Below are 26,438 nucleotides of genomic sequence, written 5' to 3'. Positions count from 1 at the left end.
CAGAAAGAAACGCGAGCAGTATGAAAAGACAAGGAAAGAAAGGACCACAAGCAATGCAGGTCAACTCAACTTTAGAAGAGGTAATAGCTGCAGCAGATGGAATGTCAGATAAAGAATTCAGGATTTACATGCTTCAGATGATCTGGAGTCTCAAGGAAGACATTAGACAGCAAAATCAGACAATGAAAGATCACTTCAACAATGAATTACATAAACAAATCCAAGAAGCAAAGGATCAACTCTACAGGGAGATAGAGGTTATAAAAAACAAACAAACAGAAATCCTAGAAATGCAGGAAACAATAAACCAACTTAAAAACTCAAATGAGAATACTACCAGCAGAGTAGAACACTTAGAAGATAGAAACTCAGACAATGAAGACAAAGTATTTCAACTTGAAAAAAACATAGACAGTTCAGCGAGACTCTTAAGAAACCATGAGCAGAACATCCAAGAAATATGGGATAACATAAAGAGACCAAACTTAAGAGTCATTGGGATACAGGAAGGTATAGAGGTCCAAACCAAAGGAATGAGCAATCTGTTCAATGAAATAATACGAGAAAACTTCCCAGACTTGAAGAATGAGACAGAATCCCAAATCCTAGAAGCCTACAGGACGCCGAACGTGCAAAATCATAAGAGATCCACACCTAGACACATTATAATGAAGATGCCCAACATACAGAATAAGGAGAGAATCTTAAAAGCTTCAAGAGAAAGGAAGCAGATTACATTTAGGGGTAAACCAATCAGGATAAAGCTGATCTTTCAACACAGACTCTGAAAGCTAGAAGATCCTGGAACAACATATTTCATACGCTGAAAGAAAATGGGTTCCAACCAAGAATTGTGTATCCAGCGAAATTAAGCTTCAGGATGGAAGATGAAATTAAAACCTTCCACGATAAACAAAAGCTAAAAGAATTTGCAGCTAGAAAACAATCTCTTCAAAACATCCTCGGCAAAACATTACAGGAAGAGGAAATGGAAAATAACAATGAAAACCAACAGTGGGAGATAGTACAGTAAAGGGAAAAAATAATCAAAGAGGAAAAACAAACCATGTTAAGTAACATAAATAAACAAATATGGCTGGAAGAACAATCCATATCTCAATAATAACCCTAAATGTTAATGGCTTAAACTCACCAAATAAGAGACACAGGCTAGTAAGAGTGGATCAAAAAAAAAAAAAAGATCCAACAATATGCTGCCTACAGGAGACACATTTGATAGGAAAAGACATACATAGACTGAAGGTGAAAGGTTGGGAAAAATCATATCACTCATATGGACTTCAGAAACAAGCAGGAGTGTCCATACTCATATCAAATAAAATAGATTTCAAGCCAAAATTAATCAAAAGGGATAAAGAGGGACACTACATACTGCTCAAGGGAACTATACACCAACAAGACATAACAATCATAAATATATATGCTCCAAACAATGGTGCAGCTATGTTCATCAAACAAACTCTTCTCAAGTTCCAGAGTCTAATAGACCACCATACAATAATTATGGGAGACTTCAACACACCTCTATCACCACTGGACAGATCTTCCAAACAAAAGTTGAATAAAGAAACTATAGAACTCAATAATACAATTAATAACCTAGACTTAATTGACATATATAGAATATACCACCCAACATCAAGCAGTTACACTTTTTTCTCAGCAGCACATGGATCCTTGTCAAAAATAGATCATATATTATGTCACAGGGCAACTCTTAGACATTATAAAGGAGTAGAGATAATACCATGCATCTTATCTGATCATAATGGAATGAAACTGGAAATCAACGATAAAAGAAGGAAGGAAAAATCATGCATCACTTGGAGAATGAACAATAGGTTACTGAATGATCAATGGGTTATAGAAGACATCAAGGAGGAAATTAAAAAAATTCTTAGAGATAAATTAAAACACAGACACAACATATCGGAATCTATGGGACACAATGAAAGCAGTTCTAAGAGGAAAATTCATTGCCTGGAGTTCATTCCTTAAAAAAAGGAAAAAACAACAAATAAATGATCTCACACTTCATCTCAAAATCCTAGAAAAAGAAAAGCAAAACAACAGCAAAAGAAGTAGAAGGCAAGAAATAATGAAAATCAGAGCTGAAATTAATGAAATCGAAACAAAAGAAACAATTGAAAAAATTGACAAAACTAAAAGTTGGTTCTTTGAAAAAATAAACAAAATAGACAGACCCTTAGCCATGCTAGCAAAGAGAAGAAGAGAGAGAACTCAAATTACTAACATACGGGATGAAAAAGGCAATATCACAACAGACACTTCAGAAGTAAAGAAGATAATCAAAAATTATTTTGAATCCTTATACTCCAATACATTAGAAGATAGTGAAGGCATAGATAAATTTCTTAAGTCATATGATCTGCCCAGATTGAGTCAGGAGGATATATATAACCTAAACAGACCAATATCATTTGAGGAAATAGAAGAAGCCATCAAAAGACTACCAACTAAGAAAAGCCCAGGACCAGATGGGTATACAGCAGAGTTTTACAAAACCTTTAAAGAAGAACTAATGCCAATACTTTTCAAGCTATTCCAGGAAATAGAAAAAGAGGGAGAACTTCCAAATTCATTCTACGAGGCCAACAGCACCCTGATTCCTAAACCAGACAAAGACACCTCAAAGAAAGAAAACTACAGACCAATATCTCTAATGAATCTAGATGCAAAAATCCTCAATAAAATACTGGCCACTCGGATACAAAAACATATCAAAAAAATTGTGCACCATGATCAAATAGGATTCATCCCTGGGATGCAAGGCTGGTTCGATATACAGAAATCAATAAATGTTATTCACCACATCAATAGACTTAAAGATAAGAACCATATGATCATCTTGATAGATGCAGAAAAAGCATTAGACAAAGTACAGCATCCCTTTATGTTCAAAACTCTAGAAAAACTAGGGATAACAGGAACATACCTCAATATTGTAAAAGCAATCTATGCTAAGCCTCAGGCTAGCATCATTCTGAATGGAGAAAAATTGAAGGCATTCCCTCTAAAATCTGGAACAAGATGGGGATGCCCTCTCTCACCACTTCTGTTCAACGTAGTTCTCGAAACACTGGTCAGAGCAATTAGACGAAAGAAATTAAAGGCATAAAAATAGGAAAAGAAGAACTTAAATTATCACTATTTGCAGGTGACATGATTCTATACCTAGCAGACCCAAAAGAGTCTACAAAGAAACTATTAGAGCTAATAAATGAATTCAGCAAAGTGGCAGGATATAAAATCAACACGCATAAATCAAAGGCATTCCTGTATATCAGCGACAAATCCTCTGAAATGGAAATGAGGACAACCACTCCATTCACAACATCCTCAAAAAAAAATAAAATACTTGAGAATCAACCTAACAAAAGAGGTGAAAGACTTATACAATGAAAACTACAGAACCCTAAAGAGAGAATTAGAAGAAGATCTTAGAAGATGGAAAAATATACCCTGTTCATGGATAGGCAGAACTAACATCATCAAAATGGTGATATTACCAAAAGTTCTCTATAGGTTTAATGCAATGCCAATCAAAATCCCAACGGCATTTCTTGTAGAAATAGAGAAAGCCATCATGAAATTCATATGGAAAAATAAAAGACCCAGAATAGCAAAAACAATGCTAAGCAGGAAGTGTGAATCAGGCAGTATAGCGGATCCAGACTTCAAACTATACTACAGAGCAATAGTAACAAAAACAGCATGGTACTGGTACCAAAACAGGCGCGTGGACCAATGGTACAGAATAGAGGACACAGAAACCAATCCACAAAACTACAACTATCTTATATTTGATAAAGGGGCTAAAAGCATGCAATGGAGGAAGGATAGCATCTTCAACAAATGGTGCTGGGAAAACTGGAAATCCATATGCAACAAAATGAAACTGAATCCCCTTCTCTCGCCATGCACAAAAGTTAACTCAAAATGGATCAAGGAGCTTGATATCAAATCAGAGACACGCCGTCTGATAGAAGAAAAAGTTGGCTACGATCTACATACTGTGGGGTCGGGCTCCAAATTCCTCAATAGGACACCCATAGCACAAGAGTTAATAACTAGAATCAACAAATGGGACTTACTCAAATTAAAAAGTGTTTTCTCAGCAAAAGAAACAATAAGAGAGGTAAATAGGGAGCCTACATCCTGGGAACAAATCTTTACTCCTCACACTTCAGATAGAGCCCTAATATCCAGAGTATACAAAGAACTCAAAAATTAAACAATAAGAAAACAAATAACCCAATCAACAAATGGGCCAAGGACCTGAACACACACTTCTCAGAGGAGGACATACAATCAATCAACAAGTACATGAAAAAATGCTCACCATCTCTAGCAGTCAGAGAAATGCAAATCAAAACCACCCTAAGATACCATCTCACTCCAGTAAGATTGGCAGCCATTATGAAGTCAAACAACAACAAGTGCTGGCGAGGATGTGGGGAAAAGGGTACACTTGTACATTGCTGGTGGGACTGCAAATTGGTGCGACCAATTTGGAAAGCAGTATGGAGATTTCTTGGAAAGCTGGGAATGGAACCACCATTTGACCCAGCTATTCCCCTTCTCGGTCTATTCCCTAAAGACCTAAAAAGAGCATACTACAGGGACTCTGCTACATAGATGTTCATAGCAGCACAATTCACAATAGCAAGACTGTGGAACCAACCTAGATGCCCTTCAATAGACGAATGGATAAAAAAAATGTGGCATTTATACACAATGGCGTATTACTCTGCATTAAAAAATGACAAAATCATAGAATTTGCAGGGAAATGGATGGCATTAGAGCAGATTATGCTAAGTGAAGCTAGCCAATCCCTAAAAAACAAATGCCAAATGTCTTCTTTGATATAAGGAGAGTAACTAAGAACAGAGTAGGGAAGAAGAGCATGAGAAGAAGATTAACATTAAACAGGGATGAGAGGTGGGAGGGAAAGGGAGAGAGAAGGGAAATTGCATGGAAATGGAAGGAGACCCTCAGGGTTATACACAATTACATACAAGAGGAAGTGAGAGGAAAGGGAAAAATGATACAAGGGGGAGAAATGAATGACAGTAGAGGGGGTAGAGAGAGAAGAGGGGAGGGGAGGGGAGGGGGGATAGTAGAGGATAGGAAAGGCAGCAGAATACAACAGACACTAGTATGGCAATATGTAAATCAGTGGATGTGTAACTGATGTGATTCTGCAGTCTGTATATGGGGTAAAAATGGGAGTTCATAACCCACTTGAATCAAAATGTGAAATATGATATATCAAGAACTATGTAATGTTTTGAACAACCAACAATAGAAGTTATACAAAAATTTTAAAAATACCAAAAAAAAGTCATAAAAGTGAAGAGGAGACCAATTCACTTCTCTTTTGAGTCTGGTGGCTCATGTGACCAGCTGAAGTGAGCCAGGAGTCTGAACAGGTGGTGTGAACACTTAGGGACTCTGTCTTGTGAGCAGCAAGGTGTGTGTAAAATTGGCTCCCCTGCCCCGTGAGAGGAACTCTTTAGGGAGGCTCTTGAGATCCAGACTCCCATCAGAGATCAGCAACTGCTAGGCCCTAGGGGTATGTTAATCTATTAGACACCACCCAACAAAGTCGCTAAGGCCTGATTAGATCTAAGTCTCACCTGCCAGAAATCACCTCATAGAACTCTGCAGAAGTTTTACCCTGGAAGTGCACAGATCTGGTCTGTATGGACAAAACTCCAACTGACAATACTTCCTAGTCCATTCTACCTCATACTGGTGGGAAGGAAAGCTGAGACTTATTTCAAACAGCTTCAGTTTTAGGCTGCTCCAATTAGCAGCTCAGAAAACAACACAAAAAGAGGAAGGGGTTCACAACTCCAAACCCCACCCCCTTCAGTATATAGCTCAAGAAGAGTCAGAAGACATTTGGGCATAGACAGTGACTATCCATTCTTGTAAACTATTTTGACCACTGCAGTAGAGATTATTCCTTCATTTTATCATTAAGAATCTTGTGTGTGTGTGTGTGTGTGTTCATGTGTGTGCGTGCACAAGTGCTAATTGATTCAAAGACATATGCATATTTGTTTCCTTTTTTCTCATTTTTAGCATTTTTAAAAAATATTTTTTAGTTGTAGATTGACACAATACCTTTATTTATTTTTACGTGGTGCTAAGGATCGAACCCAATGCCTCACACGTGCAAGGTACATGCCCTACCACTGAGCCACAACCCCAGCCCCTCATTTTTAGCATTTTTAATGTAGTTATTTTTCCTTGCCTTATCTTTTAAGGATTAGAGGTTTTTAGTTTAGTTTGCATTGTTTTCATTTGTTTGTGTCTCTTTTCTTCTAACAGCAAAATTCTACTGTTCTCTCTTCTTCTCTCCCTTTACTTTTCTTCTCCTATTTTTTCTCCTCCTTCAGTAACCATCACCTGCTACCTCTCTTCTGTATTCACACTTCTCACTTTTTGAAATTATAAGCTCTTTTCTACCTTCCTAGCATATTTTCTTTTCTCCTAATTAACTGTATTTTTACCAGTTAATTACCATCTTTTTTATAACTAATTCGTTTATATGACTTCTGCCCCCCACTTCTACTAATGTGATTATTACTGCTATGGATGGCATGGTTGGCACCTGCTGTTTGCTTTAAAGCCAGATCTAGTTTATGGTTATTGTTGTTTTTTTTTGACAATTGCTGACCCTACCATTCCTGTTTTTTATGGTAATTAATGTGTAGATGTCATAGTACGAACTGGGTATGTACTTCAATGTTGTGTATCATTTGCATCAGCTGTTACTATTGTTTGGCCCTATTCTGTGAGGTTCTGAGAACCTACAGGGACACTACAAGTTCACAAGGTAGAGGCTCTGCTGCTGAAAAACGACCACACACCTTGTTCCAAAAATAAATTATTGACATTCTTCAGCTACACTTTAATATAAAGAACAGAAAAGACAAAAACCCAAACTAACAATGAGACTTTGTTAAATCCTACCACATTCAAGTTTTTGGGACTAATATACTACACAAAATAGTAGATACCCATTGTCAAATGCCTTATCTAGTTCATGTTTTTTTAAATTGTTGATATCATTCAGAACCCATTACCTTAAAAATGATGGTGAAGCCAGGCACTATGGTGCACACCTGTAATTCCAGCAGCTTGGGAGGCTGAGGCAGGAGGATCATGAGTTCAAAGCCAGCCTCAGCAAAAGTGAGGTGTTATCAACTCAGTGAGACCCTGTCTCTAAATAAAATACAAAAAATAGGTCTGGAGATTTGGGGATCTGTCTTAGTAGTAGTTGAGTGCCCCTGAGTAATCCCCATTATGCCCACCCCACCCCCCAAAAATGCTGGTGAAACTAGGAATCAAAGGAACTTACCTTAACATTATAAAGCTTTGACAAGCCCAAAGTCAACATAATGTGGAAGGTATAATTTTTTTGAGAGAGAGAATTTTTTAATATTTATTTTTTTAGTTTTCAGTGGACACAGCATCTTTATTTTATTTTTATGTGGTGCTGAGGATCGAACCCAGCGCACTGTGCATTCCAGGCGAGCATGTTACTGCTTGAGCCACATCCCCAGCCCAAGTCAACATAATATGGAATGGAGAAAAACTAAAAGCTCTTCCTGTAAAATCAGGAACAAGACAAGGTTGTCCACTGTCACCACTCCTATTCAATATGGACCTTGAAATATTAGAGCTATCAGGCAAAAAAGAGAAATCAAAAAAATACAGATGGGGAAAAAATAAGTCAAACTATTTGTCGACAATATGACCCAAAAAACTCCATCAGAAGTCTTCTAGAGTTTATAAATGAGTTCAGGAGAGTAGCAGGATACAAAATCAGCTTTCATAAATTAATAAAGCTTTCCTGTTTTCCAACATTGATTCAGCTAAAGAGGAAATTAGGAAAACTCTTCTCATTCAAAATAACTTCAAAAAAATAAAAAAGCTTGATAATTAATCTAAGCAAGGTGGTAAAAGAGCTATATAATGAAAATTATAGAGCACTGAAAAAATAAAGTGAAAATGACCTCTTAGAAGATGGAAAGACTTCCCATGTTCTTTGATAGGCAAAAGTATATTGTCAAAATGGCCATACTATCAAAAACAATATACAGATACAATGCAATTCCCATCAAAAATAGCAATGACATTCTTCACAGAACTAGGAAAAAAACTATTTTTAAATTCATTTGGAAGAATAAAAGACCCATAATAACCATAGCAATGCTAAGCAAGAAAAGTAAAGTAGGAGACATAACAATACCAAATCTGAAATTATACAGTACTAACAAAACAGCATGGTAGTGGCATCAAAATAGATATGAAGAAAACAGAACAGAATAGAAGACACAGAGACAAATTCACAGACCTGATACTTGAAAAAAAGCCAAAAATATATTTTGCAGAAAAGATAGCCTTTTAACAAGTGGTGCTTGGAAAACTGGATTAGCTACATGTAGAAAGATGAAACTGCACCACTATCTCTCACCCTACACAAAACTCAAATTGGAATGGATCAAAAGACTTGGGAATAAGACCAGAAACCCTGTAGCTGCTAGAAGGAAACATAGGGTTAATACTCCATTATATAGTTACTGGCATTGACTTCCTTAACAAGACCCCCAAAGTGTAAGAAATAGAACCAAGAATCAATACGTGGTATGCCTTCAAACTAAAAAGCTTCTTCATAGTAAAGGAAATGATTAAGTGCATGAAGAGAGAGCCCACAGAATGAGAGAAAATTCTGGCCAGCTACTACTCTAATAGAAGATTAATATCCAGAATATATAAAGTACTCAAAACAGAAGGAGGTAAAATGGTGGCTTAGAGTGAAGCAATATTTCTCCTAGCTCAGCAACCCAGAACTCAAGCAGCAGGAATACTGCTTCTCCCTGAGGTTTAGAGTGACAAATCATGAGACTGGAGGGGCAGTCTACCCTAGCCAAACCAGAGACTCATTAAACAGATCTAAAAACAAACAAAACAAAAATTTGTTTTGAGATTGTCAGTCATCTGTGGAGAACCTGTCCAAGAGCCATTTGGGGATTGCAGCACCATAGAGCCAACATAAACTGGAAACCCAGATCCATGGGCATGTCTGAGCCTAGAAGGATCTTGGCTGGGCCTAGCAAACCCATGGAAAGTCAGAAACTAGGGGCATTTTCCCAGGGAAACACAGGTTACAGAGAGCCCTGTGAGACTTGTGGCTCATAGCTCCCCCATCCCCCGAGTAGTGGGTTAGGAGGTTGGAAGGGTGGGTGTGATGGCATTTGGCTCTCAGCTTTCCCAGCCAGCTGGTCTGACACCCACAGGTCAGACCCAGGGCCCATGCAGGTTGGTACTCACCAGATCATGGCACCAGCCCAGTCCCCAGCTTTCTCTCCAGTCTGGTATCCACTGGTTCCTGGGCCTCTGGGACCTTCCAGGTCTGGCACCAGTCTAGCATCCACCCAGGCCCCCTGGACCCTAGTCCCCAGTCTCCCAAACTCCCGGCCCCAAACCCAGCCTACCAATAGGCCTACCTGGCCTGCAGCTTCATTACCACTGGCCCATAGCCCTGCTTGCCAGGTTGCTGCTTTGCCACCAGTCCTGCCCAGCCCAGTACATAGCTTCATTGCCAGCCTTCAGGACCTACAGGTCAGGTGGGTTCCCCATACATGGCCAGCCACTTCTCTGGCCAGCCACTTCACTGCCCACCTACTACCCAGCTTGCCTGGTACATTACTTCACCACCAGACCTGCCTGACCTAGTCAGCTGCTTTGCCACCCAGCCCACAGCCCAGCCTGCCCACACTAATCTCCCAAGAAGGGAAATTGGGAAATCTTAAACCCCAACCTTCAACTTTTGGAGCAACACAATAAAAAGGAAGGACTCAACAACCCATAGCCAATACTCCCACACTTACCTCAAGAAGAAATAAAAATCAGATAGGCACAAACAGTGAACATATTCACTAACTGACTCTTTTGTCCACTATAGTGGAAATGACTCCTTAATTTCTTAGCATTTCACCAAGATTTTTTCCTTTTTCTGTTGTTTTTGTTTGTTTTTCTATATTGGGGTTTTGTTTTATTTGAATGTGTACTGATGCAAGGACTCCTATATATTTGCTGCTTCTCATTTCTAGCTTTTTTTTTTTCATTTTTCAAAAGTGTTATTTTCCCATGCTCTGTATTTTGTGGGTTAGAGTTTTTGATTAGCATATTTTGGGTTTTTTTTTGTATCATCTTTGCCACTACTCTATCTCCCTTGTTTCCCCCAACTTTTTTCTATTGTTAACACCCAAATTTCATTCTCTCTCTCCTTCATATTCTTCTATTTTTTCCTTCGCCTTTCACATTAACAACATATCCTAAGTTACCACTGCATCTACCCCATTCAGCTTTTGAAATTTCAAACACTTTTTTAATCATCTTTTTCTTTCCTTACACACAACTCTACCCTTAACAACTCTTAATGCCAATGATGTATATAATATCTGCCCCTACCACCAGTGTCACAGCAATATAATATGACAGAAGTCATAGATTTTAAACCAGACATAATGCATGATTATTTACTGTTTTTACTGATGGAAATTGCTGATCCTACTATTTTTACATATTGTACCAATTAACTCTAGATATCAAAATAGGAAATAAGGATCTAGTCTGCTGGTGTGTATTGTTTGCATAGATTATTGCTATCATTCAGCTCACTTCCCAATCTGTGAGGTACTAGTAACATAGAAGGACACTATAAACTCATAGGATAGAAACTCTACAGCATCATATCCATCCAGATAGATGGGTAGACACACAAACAAAATGAAAAAGCAAGGAAACAAAGCATTCAGCAACACAAAACACCTCAACAATAGACTCCATTGATACCACAGTGGAGGAAATGTCAGAGATGGGATTCAGAAAGTTCATGGTTATACTGAAATCAGGGAGACAATATAAGAAGTATAAGCTTACTTCTGAAGGACAATCAGTTCCAAAATCCTTGAAGGAATCAATAAACCAAATTAAAATCCATTTCAAATACAGGAGGCTCATAGTACCCCAAATATACAAAATTACAGTAGGCACATAATGAAAATGCCTAACATACAAAATGAGGATAAAATTTTAAAGGCTGCCATGGGCGGGTGGAAAGGTCACATTTAGAGGGAAACAAATCTGGATGTCTAAACCCAGCCCCTCAAAGTTAGGAGGTCTTGGAATAATATATATAAAGCTCTGAAATAAAATGGATATTTTCAAGATATTTTCAAAATCAAGAATATTACATCCAGAAAATTAACCTTCAGAATTGAACTTGAAATAAAAACCTTCCATGATAAACAGAAGTTAAAAGAAGTCACAACGAGAAAGCCTATACTACAAAACATACTCAATAAAACATTTTATGAATAAATGAAAAATAAAAGTGAAAACCAGCAAAAGGAGGAAGTGTGCTAGAAGAATAGTCAATCAAAGGAGAAAATAACTCAAAAGCCAGAACTAAACAAAAGATAGAGAATTAAAATCATTTCTCAATAATAACATTGAATGTCAAGGGCCTAAATTCATCAGTCAAAAAGACATAGACTGGCAAATTGGATTAAAAATGAGACCCAACAATATGCTGTCTTCAAAAGACTCACCCTATATGCAAAGACATCCACAGACTGAAGGTAAAATATGTGAAGAAAACATCATTCACATAGATCTCAAGCAAGCGAGAATTTCTGTCCTCATCTCAAATAAAGTGGAGTTCAAGCCAAAACTAATCAGAAGGGACAAAGAAGGGTACCTCATACTGCTTAATGGAATCATATATCAACAAGACATAATCATAAATATTTATGCCCCAAACAGTGGAGCAGCTACATACATCAGACAAACCCTTCTCAAATTCAAGAATCAAACAGACCACAACACAATAATACTGGGGGACATTAACACACCTCTCTCATCACTGGATAGCTTATTCAAGCAAAAACTAAATAAACTATAGAAGTAGAAAGTATAATTAATAATTTAGACTTAACAGACATGGAATATTTCATCTATCAATGACTGAATACACTTTCTTCTCACCAGCACATAGACCCTTCTCTAAATAGACCATATTTTAGGCCACAGAGCAAGTCTTTACAATTAAAAAAATGGAGATTATACCTTGCATGCTATTAGATCATAATGGAGTAAAATTAGAAAACAATGATAATTTTTTTAAAAATAGAAGTTACTCTAATACCTAGAGAATAAATAATATGTCATTGAATGACCAATAAAAGAAATGACCAGTAGAAGAAATCAGAGGTAAATGCAAATAGTGACAGAACTTATTAAAATCTCTGGGACACTAAGAAGGCAGTTATAAGAGGAAAGTCCATTGCATTGAATGCATTCTCTAAAAGAATAGAAAGTCACCAAGTAAATAGCCTAACATTTCATCTCAAAGTCCAAGGAAAAGTACATATCAATACCAGAAGCAGTAGAAGAGAGGAAATAATTAAAATCAGAACCAAAATAAATGAAATTGAAACAAAGAAATTTTTAAAAAATCAATGAAACAAAAAGTTGGTTTTTGAAAAAATAAAGTTGATAAACCCTTAAATTAAATTAAATTAAATCTCTTTACCAAAAAAAAATTTTGAGGTGATGGATGTGATAATCATTCTGATTTGATCATTCCACAATGTATATACATGTCAAAACTTTACATTTAATATATATAATTATTATTGGTCAATTCGAAATTAAGCTAAAAATAAAAAAAAAATAGTCCAAAGTTTCAGAATATTATACATAGTGTAAGTGAGAATTGGTGGATTAAAGATGAATACAAAAGGACTAGAGCTAGGGCTCAGTGGTAGTGCATTTGCCTGGCATGTGTGAGGCACTGGGTTTGATTCTCAGCACCACATATAAACAAATAAAATAGAAGTCTATCAACAACTAAAACAAAAATTTTTTAAAAAGATGAATACAAAAGAAATACACTTAATCCCATGAGATAAAAAGATAAAAATATGAAATCCATGGAAGACAGAGAGAGAAGTTCCAATAGAGTTCAGAAAGTAATAACAGAACACAAAGATGTAGTATTAAAAAAGACACTGGCTGAGATTGTACACAGTTGTTTACAAACAAATCTTCAGTGGCAAAAGGCAACTCATTGGATACAACATCATAAGACTTCAGAATGCCAAGGTTAAAGAGAAGACTTCTGAGGCAGCCAGAGAAAAAAGTTGAATAGGCATGTTTAAATATCCAATGTAACCACAAAGGAATACTTTTTAAAGTTTAACTTTAAAACATAAATGACCAATGCAGAAGAAAAAAGAATTTAAAAAACTAAATCACATCTAAACTACAAAGAAGGGATAAAAATAAAGCAGAAAAATCTGAATAAATAAATAAATAATATGATAATAACAACCCACAAAATTAATAAAGTCAAATAACAGCAAAACATGCTCATTAAATAAATGACAAGACTGCCATTGTGGACTTCCCCAATCCCCACATTGGAAACAAGCCCCCAACTTCATGCTATTTATGGAAGGCACAGTAAAAAAAAAATAAAGATATAGAAAGTAAAAGAATGGCAAGCACTATGCTACAAAAATACTCATAAAAATAAAACTCAAGTGATTATAGTAATAGAAAAAATATTTAGAATTGAAAAATAATATAATTATGCTATAGCTAAAGTAAAAAATTGTATAGCCTTAACTAATCAATAAATTTTAAAAGTTTGGAAAAACACCCAGCATTGCATATTCAAAGAAAGAATGGTGAACATTTAAAAACAGGGAGTTAGCAAGGATGGTGGAATGTGATGGTCATCATTATCAAAGTACATGTATGAAGACATGAATTGGTGTGAACATACTTTATATACAATGAGACATATGAAAAAGTGTGCTGTAAATGTGTAATAAGAATTGTAATACATTCTGCGGTCATTTACTTTTAAAAAATCAATTAAAAATTTTTTAAAAACAAAAATTAACCAAATAGAAAGTGAATATATATAGCTGGCCAGTGTGGTGTACACCTGTAATCCCAGTGACTAAGGAGGCTGAAGCAGGCAGATCACAAGTTCCAGGCCATTCTCAGAAACTTAAAGAGACCCTGTCTCAAGACAAAATAAAGGGGTCTGAGGTATGGTTTAGTGGCAGAGGGCCTCTGAATTCAATCCCCAGAACTGCCCCCCAACACACGCACACACACACACACACACACACAGTACTCTGATTTGACCATTCCACAATGTGAATACACAATAGAGAGTACTAACTAAGCCAGACTAACAAAACTGTTACACTTCTAGAAAGATGCAGTTTACTAATTTGATTTAAGAAGAATTAGAAAATTTGAATTGTACTACAAGCATTCAAGTGACTGATGGTTCAAATTTCTGTCCATAAAGAAAACAAAAGCCTAGACGGCCATACTTCACCAAAAAAAATCGAATTCTGTAATTATCAGCAAAACCTCTTATCACAAGTATAAACTATTAAAAAACTTATTAAGACGTAATTCCTGTTCTTCAAAGATAATCTTGTGGTAAGCCATTCTTATAGACCGTGGCCGCCATTAGAAGATGGCGCCGGCTTCCACTGTGGCCTGTGATAAACAACTCCTTTTTTGGAGAGTTGGCGCGCAATCCCTTACCACCCTATGAGAGAGATCCACGTGGCAGCTTGGGATAGGTATGCGGGAGGCTTTATTAGGCTGTGCTTGGGCGCTCGGCGGGGGGGTCACTAGAAGATGATACATGAAACAAGGCCTGAATAAACTGCTGAAAGAAGAATCCTGTGTCGTGTTTTCCCTTGCCGGCGAGGGGTCGCGACATAATCTGGTTTTTAATTTCCTAAATTTGGTTGGATCATTACTGGGGGATTTTTTTATCTTAGAGATAGTTTATTTTCTATTATGTAACCTACTCTTATCATACTTTTAGGAACATCGACTAACTTGTCTATTGGCACCAGAAAATTCATACATAATTCATTTCTGCTCTTTCCCAATTATAACCTTGGGAAATGCATCAGTGACTATACTGTTATCTACCATATGAAGATACTGTGCACCCAAAAAAAAGAGTATTCACAAATTCTTAAATTGTAGTAAAGAAAGTAAGTATCTTGAGGATCTCCATAAATATCCATGAAATTAACCTCGGGTTCAGGCCACAAAACATGTATAAATCTGCTGTTCATTCAAGGAGAGAGGACACATGTTTGGTACATGTGTCATTTTTCAAGCCAAGGAAAACTTCTAAAATATAGTAAAACTTTAAAAGTATATCAAGGTAATTTTAAAATAATTATCAGGTATAGAATAAGAGCTACTAATAATCAACCATCTACTAGTATAACTTTTTAAAAATATTTATTTTTTAGTTGTAGTTGAACACAATACCTTTATTTTATTTATTTATTTTTATATGGTGCTGAGGATTGAACGTAGGGCCTTGCCTGTGCTAGGTGAGCACTCTACTGCTGAGCCACAACCCCAGCCTAGTATCACTTTTGGAAATATCAGTTTTTAATTTAGTGCTGATATAGAGAATACAGCTCAGAGTTCATTTTTGCATGTTGTGTTTGCTAAATTATTTTTAATAATTTAATGTAGATTACTTTAATTAATGTATTCAAAGCATATACAAATAGTGTATTTCTTTTCCAATCCATATTGTAGATGTTTCTTGTTCTTGATTTACTGCTTTGTCAGACAGATACTGAAAGAATGAACAAGGCTCATCATCAGAGAAAATGCCCGTTTATTGAGGAACAGCTCTGCATATTTATAGAGCCGGGGGTGGTTTGACAGTTATGACAGTTTAACAGTTTAATGATTTGACAGTTGGTACGGGTTGTTTTCTGATTGGTGGGTAAGGATCATGTGAGTCAGCAGGGCTAGTCTGATTGGTGGGTATGGATCATGTGAGCCAGCAGGGCTAGTCTGATTGGTGGGTAAGGATCATGTGAGTCAGCAGGGCTAGTCTGATTGGTGGGTAAGGATCATGTGAGCCAGCAGGGCTCACCATTGGATGGCTCTCTCGGGGGATGGGGAAGTTAGTCTTTGGAGCCGGGGTGACTCCCAACAGATACAATAGTTAAATTGAATCAAAGTGACAACAGACCTCCATTTTCATTCCAATATCAGAGTTAACATTGTAATATTTTAGCATTAAGTATGATGTTTATTATAGAAACTTTATAAATTTAAGGAGTTCCTTTTTTTTCCATGTTTGGTTTTTTAAATCACGAAAAAGTGTACAATTTTATCAGATACTTGTTACTGCTTGTATTGAAGTGAGTGAATGATTTTTCTTCTTTGCTCTGTTGAATTGCATATATATTCTATTGAATTACATAGTGAATTATTTAGCCTGAATTTGTAATGGCAAATAATTATAAGTCATATGATAAACTGAATAAACCAAACAGTGTTATGATGTATAAATTGTTATACATCAGACTGCTTGCTACTATTAGTAAGGATTCTTACATCTATGTCCATAAAAAATTACATAGATGTAATTTCAGGTTGATTTGTTTTGTTTTGTAAAATATTTATAAAAAGTTATGGAATAAAAAATATTTAAGAAGTTTTTATTTGGTCAAAATTTTGTGGAATGTTCATTGCAGCTCAATTCACAATAGCTAAGCTATGAAACCAACACAGGTGCCCTACAATAGATGAATGAATAAAGAAAATGTGGTATAAATACACAATGGAATATTACTCTGCCATAAAGAAGAATGAAATTATGGCATTTGCTGGTAAATAGATGGAATTGAAGGCAATCATGCTAAGTGAAATAAGGCAATCCCCAAAACCAAAACCTGAATGTTGTCTCTGATATATGGATTCTAACTCACAATGGGGAGACAGGGTTTGTTCTTGGAGGCTTACTGAATTGGATGGGGGGAACGGAGGGAAAGGTGGGGGATGGGAATGGCAAAGAGAATGAATTAGACATAACTTTCTTATGTTCATATATGAATACACAACCAGCATAGCTGTACATTATGTACAACCTCAAAATGGAAGTTATTCTCCATGTATGTAAGATATGTCAAAACACATTGTAGTATCATGTGTAACTAAAAAGAACAAATTAAAAATTTTTAAATTTTGTGGAGGAGGATTGGTGTTATTTTTTGTTAAATGATGGAATTCACTTTTGGAAATTGTGTATGGAGATTGTTTTTTGGGATGGTTTTTAAACTATTGATTGACCTAAGAATAAAGATAGAATTATTGAGTATTTTATGAGGCAAAAGTTTTGGTAGGATCATTCATTACATCTAAATTTTCAAATTAATTGGAGTAAATTTGTTCAAAACATCAACATTTTTAACATCTGTATTATTGATAGTGATATCCCCATTTTAATGCATAATATTCCTGATTTTTGCCACTTGCCTTTTTTCTTGAGCAATCTTAACAGAAGTTTGTCAGTTTTATTAGTCTTTTCCAAAAAAAGAAAGTTTTCAGCTTTCTTAGTTCTTTTTATTGTGTGTTTGTTTTCTAATTTATTTAGTTATATTCGTTTTCATTTTCTTCTACATTTTACACTTGGGAGATCAATTTTCTAACATCATAAGATGGGTTCCTACATCATTTATTGTCCATGTGGTTTGGTGTATCAATATTTTTCCTGATTAAATACTCTGAATGTCTAGCATCTGTGATTTGATGTTTCTTTAGTTTGAGAAAAATTTTCATTCATGGGAAGAGAAAACATCCAAGGGGAAAAAAAAAAGTTTGAAAGGCAATATTGGCCCTTGGAGCCTTGATCTTATCTACGAAGCAGGAAACAAAGGAGTTAAGGATACTGCAGAGGCTGAGCCGCTCGCGTTTTCCCAGCGCGGCCACCCAAGGCCAGCGAAGCCATGGGCGCCACGACCCCAGAGCAGCTGCAGCCGCCCGGCACCAGCCTAGATGCAGCCCTCTGAAAAGGATGTGTTCTGGAGGAAATTCAGCCAGATCTGCAGGCTTGAAGCTGTCTGTGGGAGTCACCAAGACAGGCTTCTCGTGTGGGCCTGATCCAATATATCAGGTGAATATCATCACCTGTTCTTTGTTAGGAAAAAACATGGATTAATTGTTTGGCTTAAGTCTACCAAACTAACATTGGCCCTTTAAAAAACAAATACTGAGAAGAGGAGCAGCGACCTGCTGAGAGGCAGAGCCGCCCCCCACCCCCCGCGCCTGCCAGGTAGGTGGAACTGTGACCACGGACAGAAAAGGCCCAGTGGCCCGCGGCGGGACAGAGCTTCCAATCACTCCTGCAAGGTAGGCGGGCCTGCGACCCACCGGCAGAAGAGGAGCAGCGGCCTGCTGAGAGGCTGAGCCGCCCCCTCCCCCTGCACCGGCAAGGTAGAGGGAACTGTGACCACGCACAGAGCAGGCCCAGTGGCCTGTTGAGGGGCAGAGCCACCCCCCACCCCCCGCGCCTGCCAGGTGACCACCCACAGAAAAGGCCCAGTGGCCCGCGGTGGGACAGAGCTTCCAATCACTCCTGCAAGGTAGGCGGGCCTGCGACCCACCGGCAGAAGAGGAGCAGCGGCCTGCTGAGAGGCTGAGCCGCCCCCTCCCCCTGCGCCGGCAAAGTAGAGGGAACTGTGACCACGCACAGAGCAGGCCCAGCGGCCTGCTGAGGGGCAGAGCCGCCCCCCACCCCCCGCGCCTGCCAGGTAGGTGGAACTGTGACCATGGTCAGAAAAGGCCCAGTGGCCCGCGGCGGGACAGAGCTTCCAATCACTCCTGCAAGGTAGGCGGGCCTGCGACCCACCGGCAGAAGAGGAGCAGCGACCTGCTGAGAGGCAGAGCCGCCCCCTCCCCCCAGCGCCTGCAAGGTAGACGGAACTGTGACCACCATCAGAACAGGCCAGACCTGCAACCGAGAGACAGAACAGGCCCAGTGGCCTGAGGAAGGGTAGAGCCGCCGCCCCCCCCGCGCCTGCAAGGTAGGGGCACCTGCGACCCACTGGCAGTACAGCCCCAGAGGCCTGCAGAGAGGCAGTGCCGCTGCCTGCGCCTGCAAAGTAGACAGAACTGTGACCACCGACAGAACAAGCCTAGCGGCCCGCAGAGGGACAGAGCCGCCGCCCGCGCCTGCGAGGGAGACTTTGCAACTATACAAGACCAATATAAATATATAGGGGGAAAATTCAATAGCACAACAGTTTCACCAAGTAGAAAGGAACGCGAACAGTATGAAGAGACAAGGAAAGAAAGGACCACAAGCATTGCAGGTCAACTCAACGTTAGAAGAGGTAATAGCTGCAGCAGATGGAATGTCAGATAAAGAATTCAGGATATACATGCTTCAGATGATCTGGAGTCTCAAGGAAGACATCAGACAGCAAAATCAGACAATGAAAGATCACTTCAACAATGAATTACATAAACAAATCCAAGAAGCAAAAGATCAACTATACAGGGAAATAGAGGTTATAAAAAACAAACAAACAGAAATCCTAGAAATGCAGGAAGCAATAAGCCAACTTAAAAACTCAATTGAGAATACTACCAGCAGAGTAGAACACTTAGAAGACAGAACATCAGACAATGAAGATAAAGTATTTCAACTTGAAAAGAACATGGACAGCTCAGCAAGACTGTTAAGAAACCATGAGCAGAACATCCAAGAAATATGGGATAACATCAAGCGACCAAATTTAAGAGTCATTGGGATACAGGAAGGGACAGAGTTTCAAACCAAAGGAATGAGCAATCTATTCAATGAAATAATACGAGAAAACTTCCCAGACTTGAAGAATGAGACAGAACCCCAAATCCTAGAAGCCTACAGGACGCCGAATGTGCAAAATCATAAGAGACCCACACCTAGACACATTATAATGAAGATGCCCAACATACAGAATAAGGAGAGAATTTTAAAAGCTACAAGAGAAAGGAAGCAGATCACATTTAGGGGTAAGCCAATCAGGATAACAGCTGATCTTTCAACACAGACTCTGAAAGCTAGAAGATCCTGGAATAACATATTTCAAACACTGAAAGAAAATGGGTTCCAACCAAGAATTGTGTTTCCAGCAAAATTAAGCTTCAGGATGGAAGATGAAATTAAAACCTTCCACGATAAACAAAAGTTAAAAGAATTTGCAGCTAGAAAACCATCTCTTCAAAACATCCTTGGCAAAACATTACAGGAAGAGGAAATGGAAAATAACAGTGAAAACCAACAGTGGGAGGTAGGACACTAAAGGGGGGAAAATAATCAAAGAGGAAAACAAACCATGTTTAGTAACATAAATAAACAAATATGGCTGGAAGAACAACCCATATCTCAATAATAACCCTAAATGTTAATGGCTTAAACTCACCAATCAAGAGACACAGGCTAGTAGAATGGATCACAAAACAAGACCCAACAATTTGCTGCCTACAGGAGACGCATTTGATAGGAAAAGACATACATAGGCTGAAGGTGAAAGGTTGGGAAAAATCATATCACTCATATGGACTTCGGAAACAAGCAGGAGTATCCATACTCATATCAAATAAAATAGATTTCAAGCCAAAGTTAATCAAAAGGGATAAAGAGGGACACTACATACTGCTCAAGGGAACCATACACCAACAAGACATAACAATCATAAATATATATGCCCCAAACAATGGTGCAGCTATGTTCATCAAACAAACTCTTCTCAAGTTCAAGAGTCTAATAGACCACCATACATTAATCATGGGAGACTTCAACACACCTCTATCACCACTGGACAGATCTTCCAAACAAAAGTTGAATAAGGAAACTATAGAACTCAATAACACAATTAATAACCTAGACTTAATTGACATATATAGAATATACCACCCAACATCAAGCAGTTACACTTTTTTCTCAGCAGCACATGGATCCTTCTCAAAAATAGATCATATATTATGTCACAGGGAAACTCTTAGACAATATAAAGGAGTAGAGATAATACCATGCATCCTATCTGATCATAATGGAATGGAACTGAAAATCAATGATAAAAGAAGGAAGGGAAAAGAATACATCACTTGGAGAATGAACAATAGGTTACTGAACGATCAATGGGTTATAGAAGACATCAAGGAAGAAATTAAAAAATTCTTAGAGATTAATGAAAACACAGACACAACATATCGGAATCTATGGGACACATTGAAAGCAGTTCTAAGAGGAAAATTCATTGCTTGGAGTTCATTCCTTAAAAAAAGAAAAAACCAACAAATAAATGATCTCATACTTCATCTCAAAATCCTAGAAAAAGAAGAGCAAAACAACAGCAAAAGAAGTAGAAGGCAAGAAATAATTAAAATCAGAGCTGAAATTAATGAAATCGAAACAAAAGAAACAATTGAAAAAATTGACAAAACTAAAAGTTGGTTCTTTGAAAAAATAAACAAAATCGACAGACCCTTAGCCATGCTAGCGAAGAGAAGAAGAGAGAGAACTCAAATTACTAACATACAGGATGAAAGAGGCAATATCACAACAGACACTTCAGAAATACAGAAGATAATCAAAAATTATTTTGAATCCTTATACTCCAATAAATTAGAAGATAGTGAAGGCATAGATAAATTTCTTAAGTCATATGATCTGCCCAGATTGAGTCAGGAGGATATAGACAACCTAAACAGACCAATATCAATTGAGGAAATAGAAGAAACCATCAAAAGACTACCAACTAAGAAAAGCCCAGGACCGGATGGGTATACAGCAGAGTTTTACAAAACCTTTAAAGAGGAACTAATACCAATACTTTTCAAGCTACTTCGGGAAATAGAAAAAGAGGGAGAACTTCCAAATTCATTCTACGAGGCCAACATCACCCTGATACCTAAACCAGACAAAGACACTTCAAAGAAAGAAAACTACAGACCAATATCTCTAATGAACCCAGATGCAACAATCCTCAATAAAATTCTGGCCACTCGGATACAAAAACTTATCAAAAAAATTGTGCACCATGATCAAGTAGGATTCATCCCTGGGATGCAAGGCTGGTTCAATATACGGAAATCAATAAATGTTATTCACCACATCAATAGACTTAAAAATAAGAATCATATGATCATCTCGATAGATGCGGAAAAAGCATTCGACAAAGTACAGCATCCCTTTATGTTCAAAACTCTAGAAAAACTAGGGATAACAGGAACATACCTCAATATTGTAAAAGCAATCTATGCTAAGCCTCAGGCTAGCATCATTCTGAATGGAGAAAAATTGAAGGCATTCCCTCTAAAATCTGGAACAAGACAGGGATGCCCTCTCTCACCACTTCTGTTCAACATAGTTCTCGAAACACTGGCCAGAGCAATTAGACAGACGAAAGAAATTAAAGGCATCAAAATAGGAAAAGAAGAACTTAAATTATCACTATTTGCAGATGACATGATTCTATACCTAGCAGACCCAAAAGGGTCTACAAAGAAACTATTAGAGCTAATAAATGAATTCAGCAAAGTGGCAGGATATAAAATCAACACGCATAAATCAAAGGCATTCGTGTATATCAGCGACAAAGCCTCTGAAATGGAAATGAGGACAACCACTCCATTCACAATATCTTCAAAAAAAATAAAATACTTGGGAATCAACCTAACAAAAGAGGTGAAAGACTTATACAATGAAAACTACAGAACCCTAAAGAGAGAAATAGAAGAAGATCTTAGAAGATGGAAAAATATACCCTGTTCATGGATAGGCAGAACTAACATCATCAAAATGGCGATATTACCAAAAGTTCTCTATAGGTTTAATGCAATGCCAATCAAAATCCCAACGGCATTTCTTGTAGAAATAGAGAAAGCAATCATAAAATTCATATGGAAAAACAAAAGACCCAGAATAGCAAAAACAATGCTAAGCAGGAAGTGTGAATCAGGTGGTATAGCGATACCAGACTTCAAACTATACTACAGAGCAATAGTAACAAAAACAGCATGGTACTGGTACCAAAACAGGCGGGTGGACCAATGGTACAGAATAGAGGACACAGAAACCAATCCACAAAACTACAACTACCTTATATTTGATAAAGGGGCTAAAAGCATGCAATGGAGGAAGGATAGCATCTTCAACAAATGGTGCTGGGAAAACTGGAAATCCATATGCAACAAAATGAAACTGAATCCCTTTCTCTCGCCATGCACAAAAGTTAATTCAAAATGGATCAAGGAGCTTGATATCAAATCAGAGACACGCCGTCTGATAGAAGAAAAAGTTGGCTACGATCTACATACTGTGGGGTCGGGCTCCAAATTCCTCAATAGGACACCCATAGCACAAAAGTTAATAACTAGAATCAACAAATGGGACTTACTCAAACTAAAAAGTTTTTTCTCAGCAAAAGATACAATAAGAGAGGTAAATAGAGAGCCTACATCCTGGGAACAAATCTTTACTCCTCACACTTCAGATAGAGCCCTAATATCCAGAGTATACAAAGAACTCAAAAAATTAGACAATAAGAGAACAAACAACCCAATCAACAAATGGGCCAGGGACCTGAACAGACACTTCTCAGAGGAGGACATACAATCAATCAACAAGTACATGAAAAAATGCTCACCATCTCTAGCAGTCAGAGAAATGCAAATCAAAACCACCCTAAGATACCATCTCACTCCAGTTAGATTGGAAGCCATTATGAAGTCAAACAACAACAAGTGCTGGCGAGGATGTGGGGAAAAGGGTACACTTGTACATTGCTGGTGGGACTGCAAATTGGTGCAGCCAATTTGGAAAGCAGTATGGAGATTTCTTGGAAAGCTGGGAATGGAGCCACCATTTGACCCAGCTATTCCCCTTCTCAGTCTATTCCCTAAAGACCTAAAAAGAGCATACTACAGGGACTCTGCTACATAGATGTTCATAGCAGCACAATTCACAATAGCTAGACTGTGGAACCAACCTAGTCGCCCTTCAATGGATGAATGGATAAAAAAAATGTGGCATTTATACACAATGGAGTATTACTCTGCATTAAAAAATGACAAAATCATAGAATTTACAGGGAAATGGATGGCATTAGAGCAGATTATGCTAAGTGAAGCTAGCCAATCCCTAAAAAACAAATGCCAAATGTCTTCTTTGATATAAGGAGAGTAACTAAGAACAGAGTAGGGTCGAAGAGCATGAGAAGAAGAGTAACATTAAACAGGGATGAGAGGTGGGAGGGAAAGGGAGAGAGAAGGGAAAATGCATGGAAATGGAAGGAGACCCTCAGAGTTATACAAAAGTACATACAAGAGGAAGTGAGGGGAAGGGGAAAAATAATATAAGGGGGACAAACGAATGTCAGTAGAGGGAGCAGAGAGAGAAGAGGGGAGGGGAGGGGAGGGGAGGGGAGGGGGGATAGTAGAGGATAGGAAAGGCAGCAGAATACAACAGACACTAGTATGGCAATATGTAAATCAATGGATGTGTAACTGATGTGATTCTGCAATCTGTATATGGGGTAAAAATGGGAGCTCATAACCCACTTGAATCAAATTGTGAAATATGATATATCAAGAACTATGTAATGTTTTGAACAGCCAACAATAAAAAATTTTTAAAAATAAATAAATAAATAAAAAACAAATTAAAAAAAAAAAGGATACTGCAGAACAAAGAGCCTGTTATGGAATCAGAAAACAGTATCTACTCCTCTACCACCTCCACTATCTCCACCATCTCCACCACCTCTCAATTACTCACTTCAGAAAAACAGACATTTATAAAGAAATTACATTTCATTTTACCAATAAAATAGCTTTCATAATCTAAGTCTTTGTTCCAAATATATCATCATTAAAACATAGAATTCCATGAAAACTCACAATTCAAAAAACAAGGAGGCAGCTAGTTTTCAAGAAAAACTAGTATAAGAATACAAAAAACAAGATTAAAAACAAAACATATAACAAAATTATTTTTTTAAGAACCACAGAAGCAACATACAAATATGCCAGTATGAAGGTGTGGGAGCTAATATGGCAAAATGTTAACAACATTGATACTAGTTAGATGGAGTACTGTTTATTATTGTTTGAATTTCATTTTACATTTGAGAATTTTAGAGATGATAACATAAGAAGAAACAGATTCTCGTAGACAACATAGATTATGATACTGTTCTTTATAAAGTTCAAGGATAATCGCTTCTTACACTCTAAATACTTTGTCTTAGTTTAGCCTAGTGCTTCATTTTATCCTGTATTTCTTCTTCTTTGTTGTTCTCTTCATCTGTTCATGGTGTCAGTACGATTAGCATTCTCTCTCACTATTCCCAGATACTGAGAAGAATATTTATTCTTTGGAAGAGCATACAATTGGAAAGCATTTGATTATCATGAGTATTGCAGGCTGTCTTTTTATTCTCTTCATTTTCCTTTGTGATAACACTTTGTGGAAATTAAGAACATTTCTCAATAAACATGTTTACTTTGCTATCTACAAGAAATATAAGAAGGTGAGTGCTTAAGATCAACTCTAAGAACATTGAAAATTAGGTCCTCAAAAGTATGTGTTGATATGTGACTACCAGTTACCAGACTCAGTCACCAAATAAAAGAAAAATTCATCTGCATGAATATAAATTAACATTACTGAGGTAAAATTATCTCTAACAAAGTGAATTCTCTTTGATGATCATTTCAAAGGACTAAAGTTTATCTTTATGAATTTTCTGTACTGCTGACTATTTTCTCTTTCATTGATGTTTTGATTATAATTTCCTTCGTATTTCTCCTCTCTTAGAAGCCTTAATTCACAGCTTTTAGGTTTCTCCTCATTTCTAAATAAGTATTTAAAACTAATCATTCCCTAAAAGCACTACTCTAGCTATGCCCTTAAATTCTGATGTATTATTTTTATTTTTTTAATTGACAAAAATTATATGTATATTTAAATGTATAGCTTGATGGTTTGATATACATGGTGGAATGGTTTAGTTAAGCTTGTTAATATATTCATATATTTGTCTTTTCTTGTGGTGAGAACATTTCAAATCTACTCCTCTAAGTATATTCTTTCTTAAGTTGATTTTAATTGAAAAATAATAATTGTGTTTTAAGGGATACAGTGTAATGTTTTGATACGTTTACAGTGGAATGATTAATTCAAGCTAAAGCATTTAAGATATACTTTTTTAGTAATTTTGAAATATATAATGCATTGTTATTTATAACAGTCAACATTCAGTGTGTGATAGGAAACAAAGCTTATTGCTCACATCTACCTGAACTTTTGCTCAGCTTTTCTTACCCCGCAAGCCTCTGATAGTCATCGTTCTACTCTTTACTTCTGTGAGTTTAATGCTTTTAGAATCCACATATAAATGAGGTCATACCATATTTGGCTTTTCATATCTGACTTATTTCACTTGACATAATATCCTCTAGG

General features: G+C 37.2%; 1 protein-coding gene across 1 annotated transcript in view; it reads left to right on the top strand.

The window, feature by feature from the left end:
• Nucleotides 1-26,438, top strand: part of LOC124093507 (phospholipid-transporting ATPase ABCA3-like) — an 82,286-nt gene that overhangs the window by 42,220 nt on the left and 13,628 nt on the right. The window contains 4 exon segments of the mRNA XM_046445970.1: nucleotides 11,671-11,785; nucleotides 15,022-15,124; nucleotides 15,126-15,165; nucleotides 25,328-25,506. Coding sequence (XP_046301926.1) covers nucleotides 11,671-11,785; nucleotides 15,022-15,124; nucleotides 15,126-15,165; nucleotides 25,328-25,506 — 437 coding nt within the window.

Source organism: Marmota monax, unplaced genomic scaffold (assembly GCF_021218885.2).
Source record: "Marmota monax isolate L192 unplaced genomic scaffold, Marmota_monax_Labrador192_F-V1.1 WCK01_AAM20220418_F8-fsc00035, whole genome shotgun sequence".
NCBI lineage: Eukaryota > Metazoa > Chordata > Mammalia > Rodentia > Sciuridae > Marmota > Marmota monax.
This window is presented reverse-complemented; position numbering and strand designations above follow the sequence as displayed.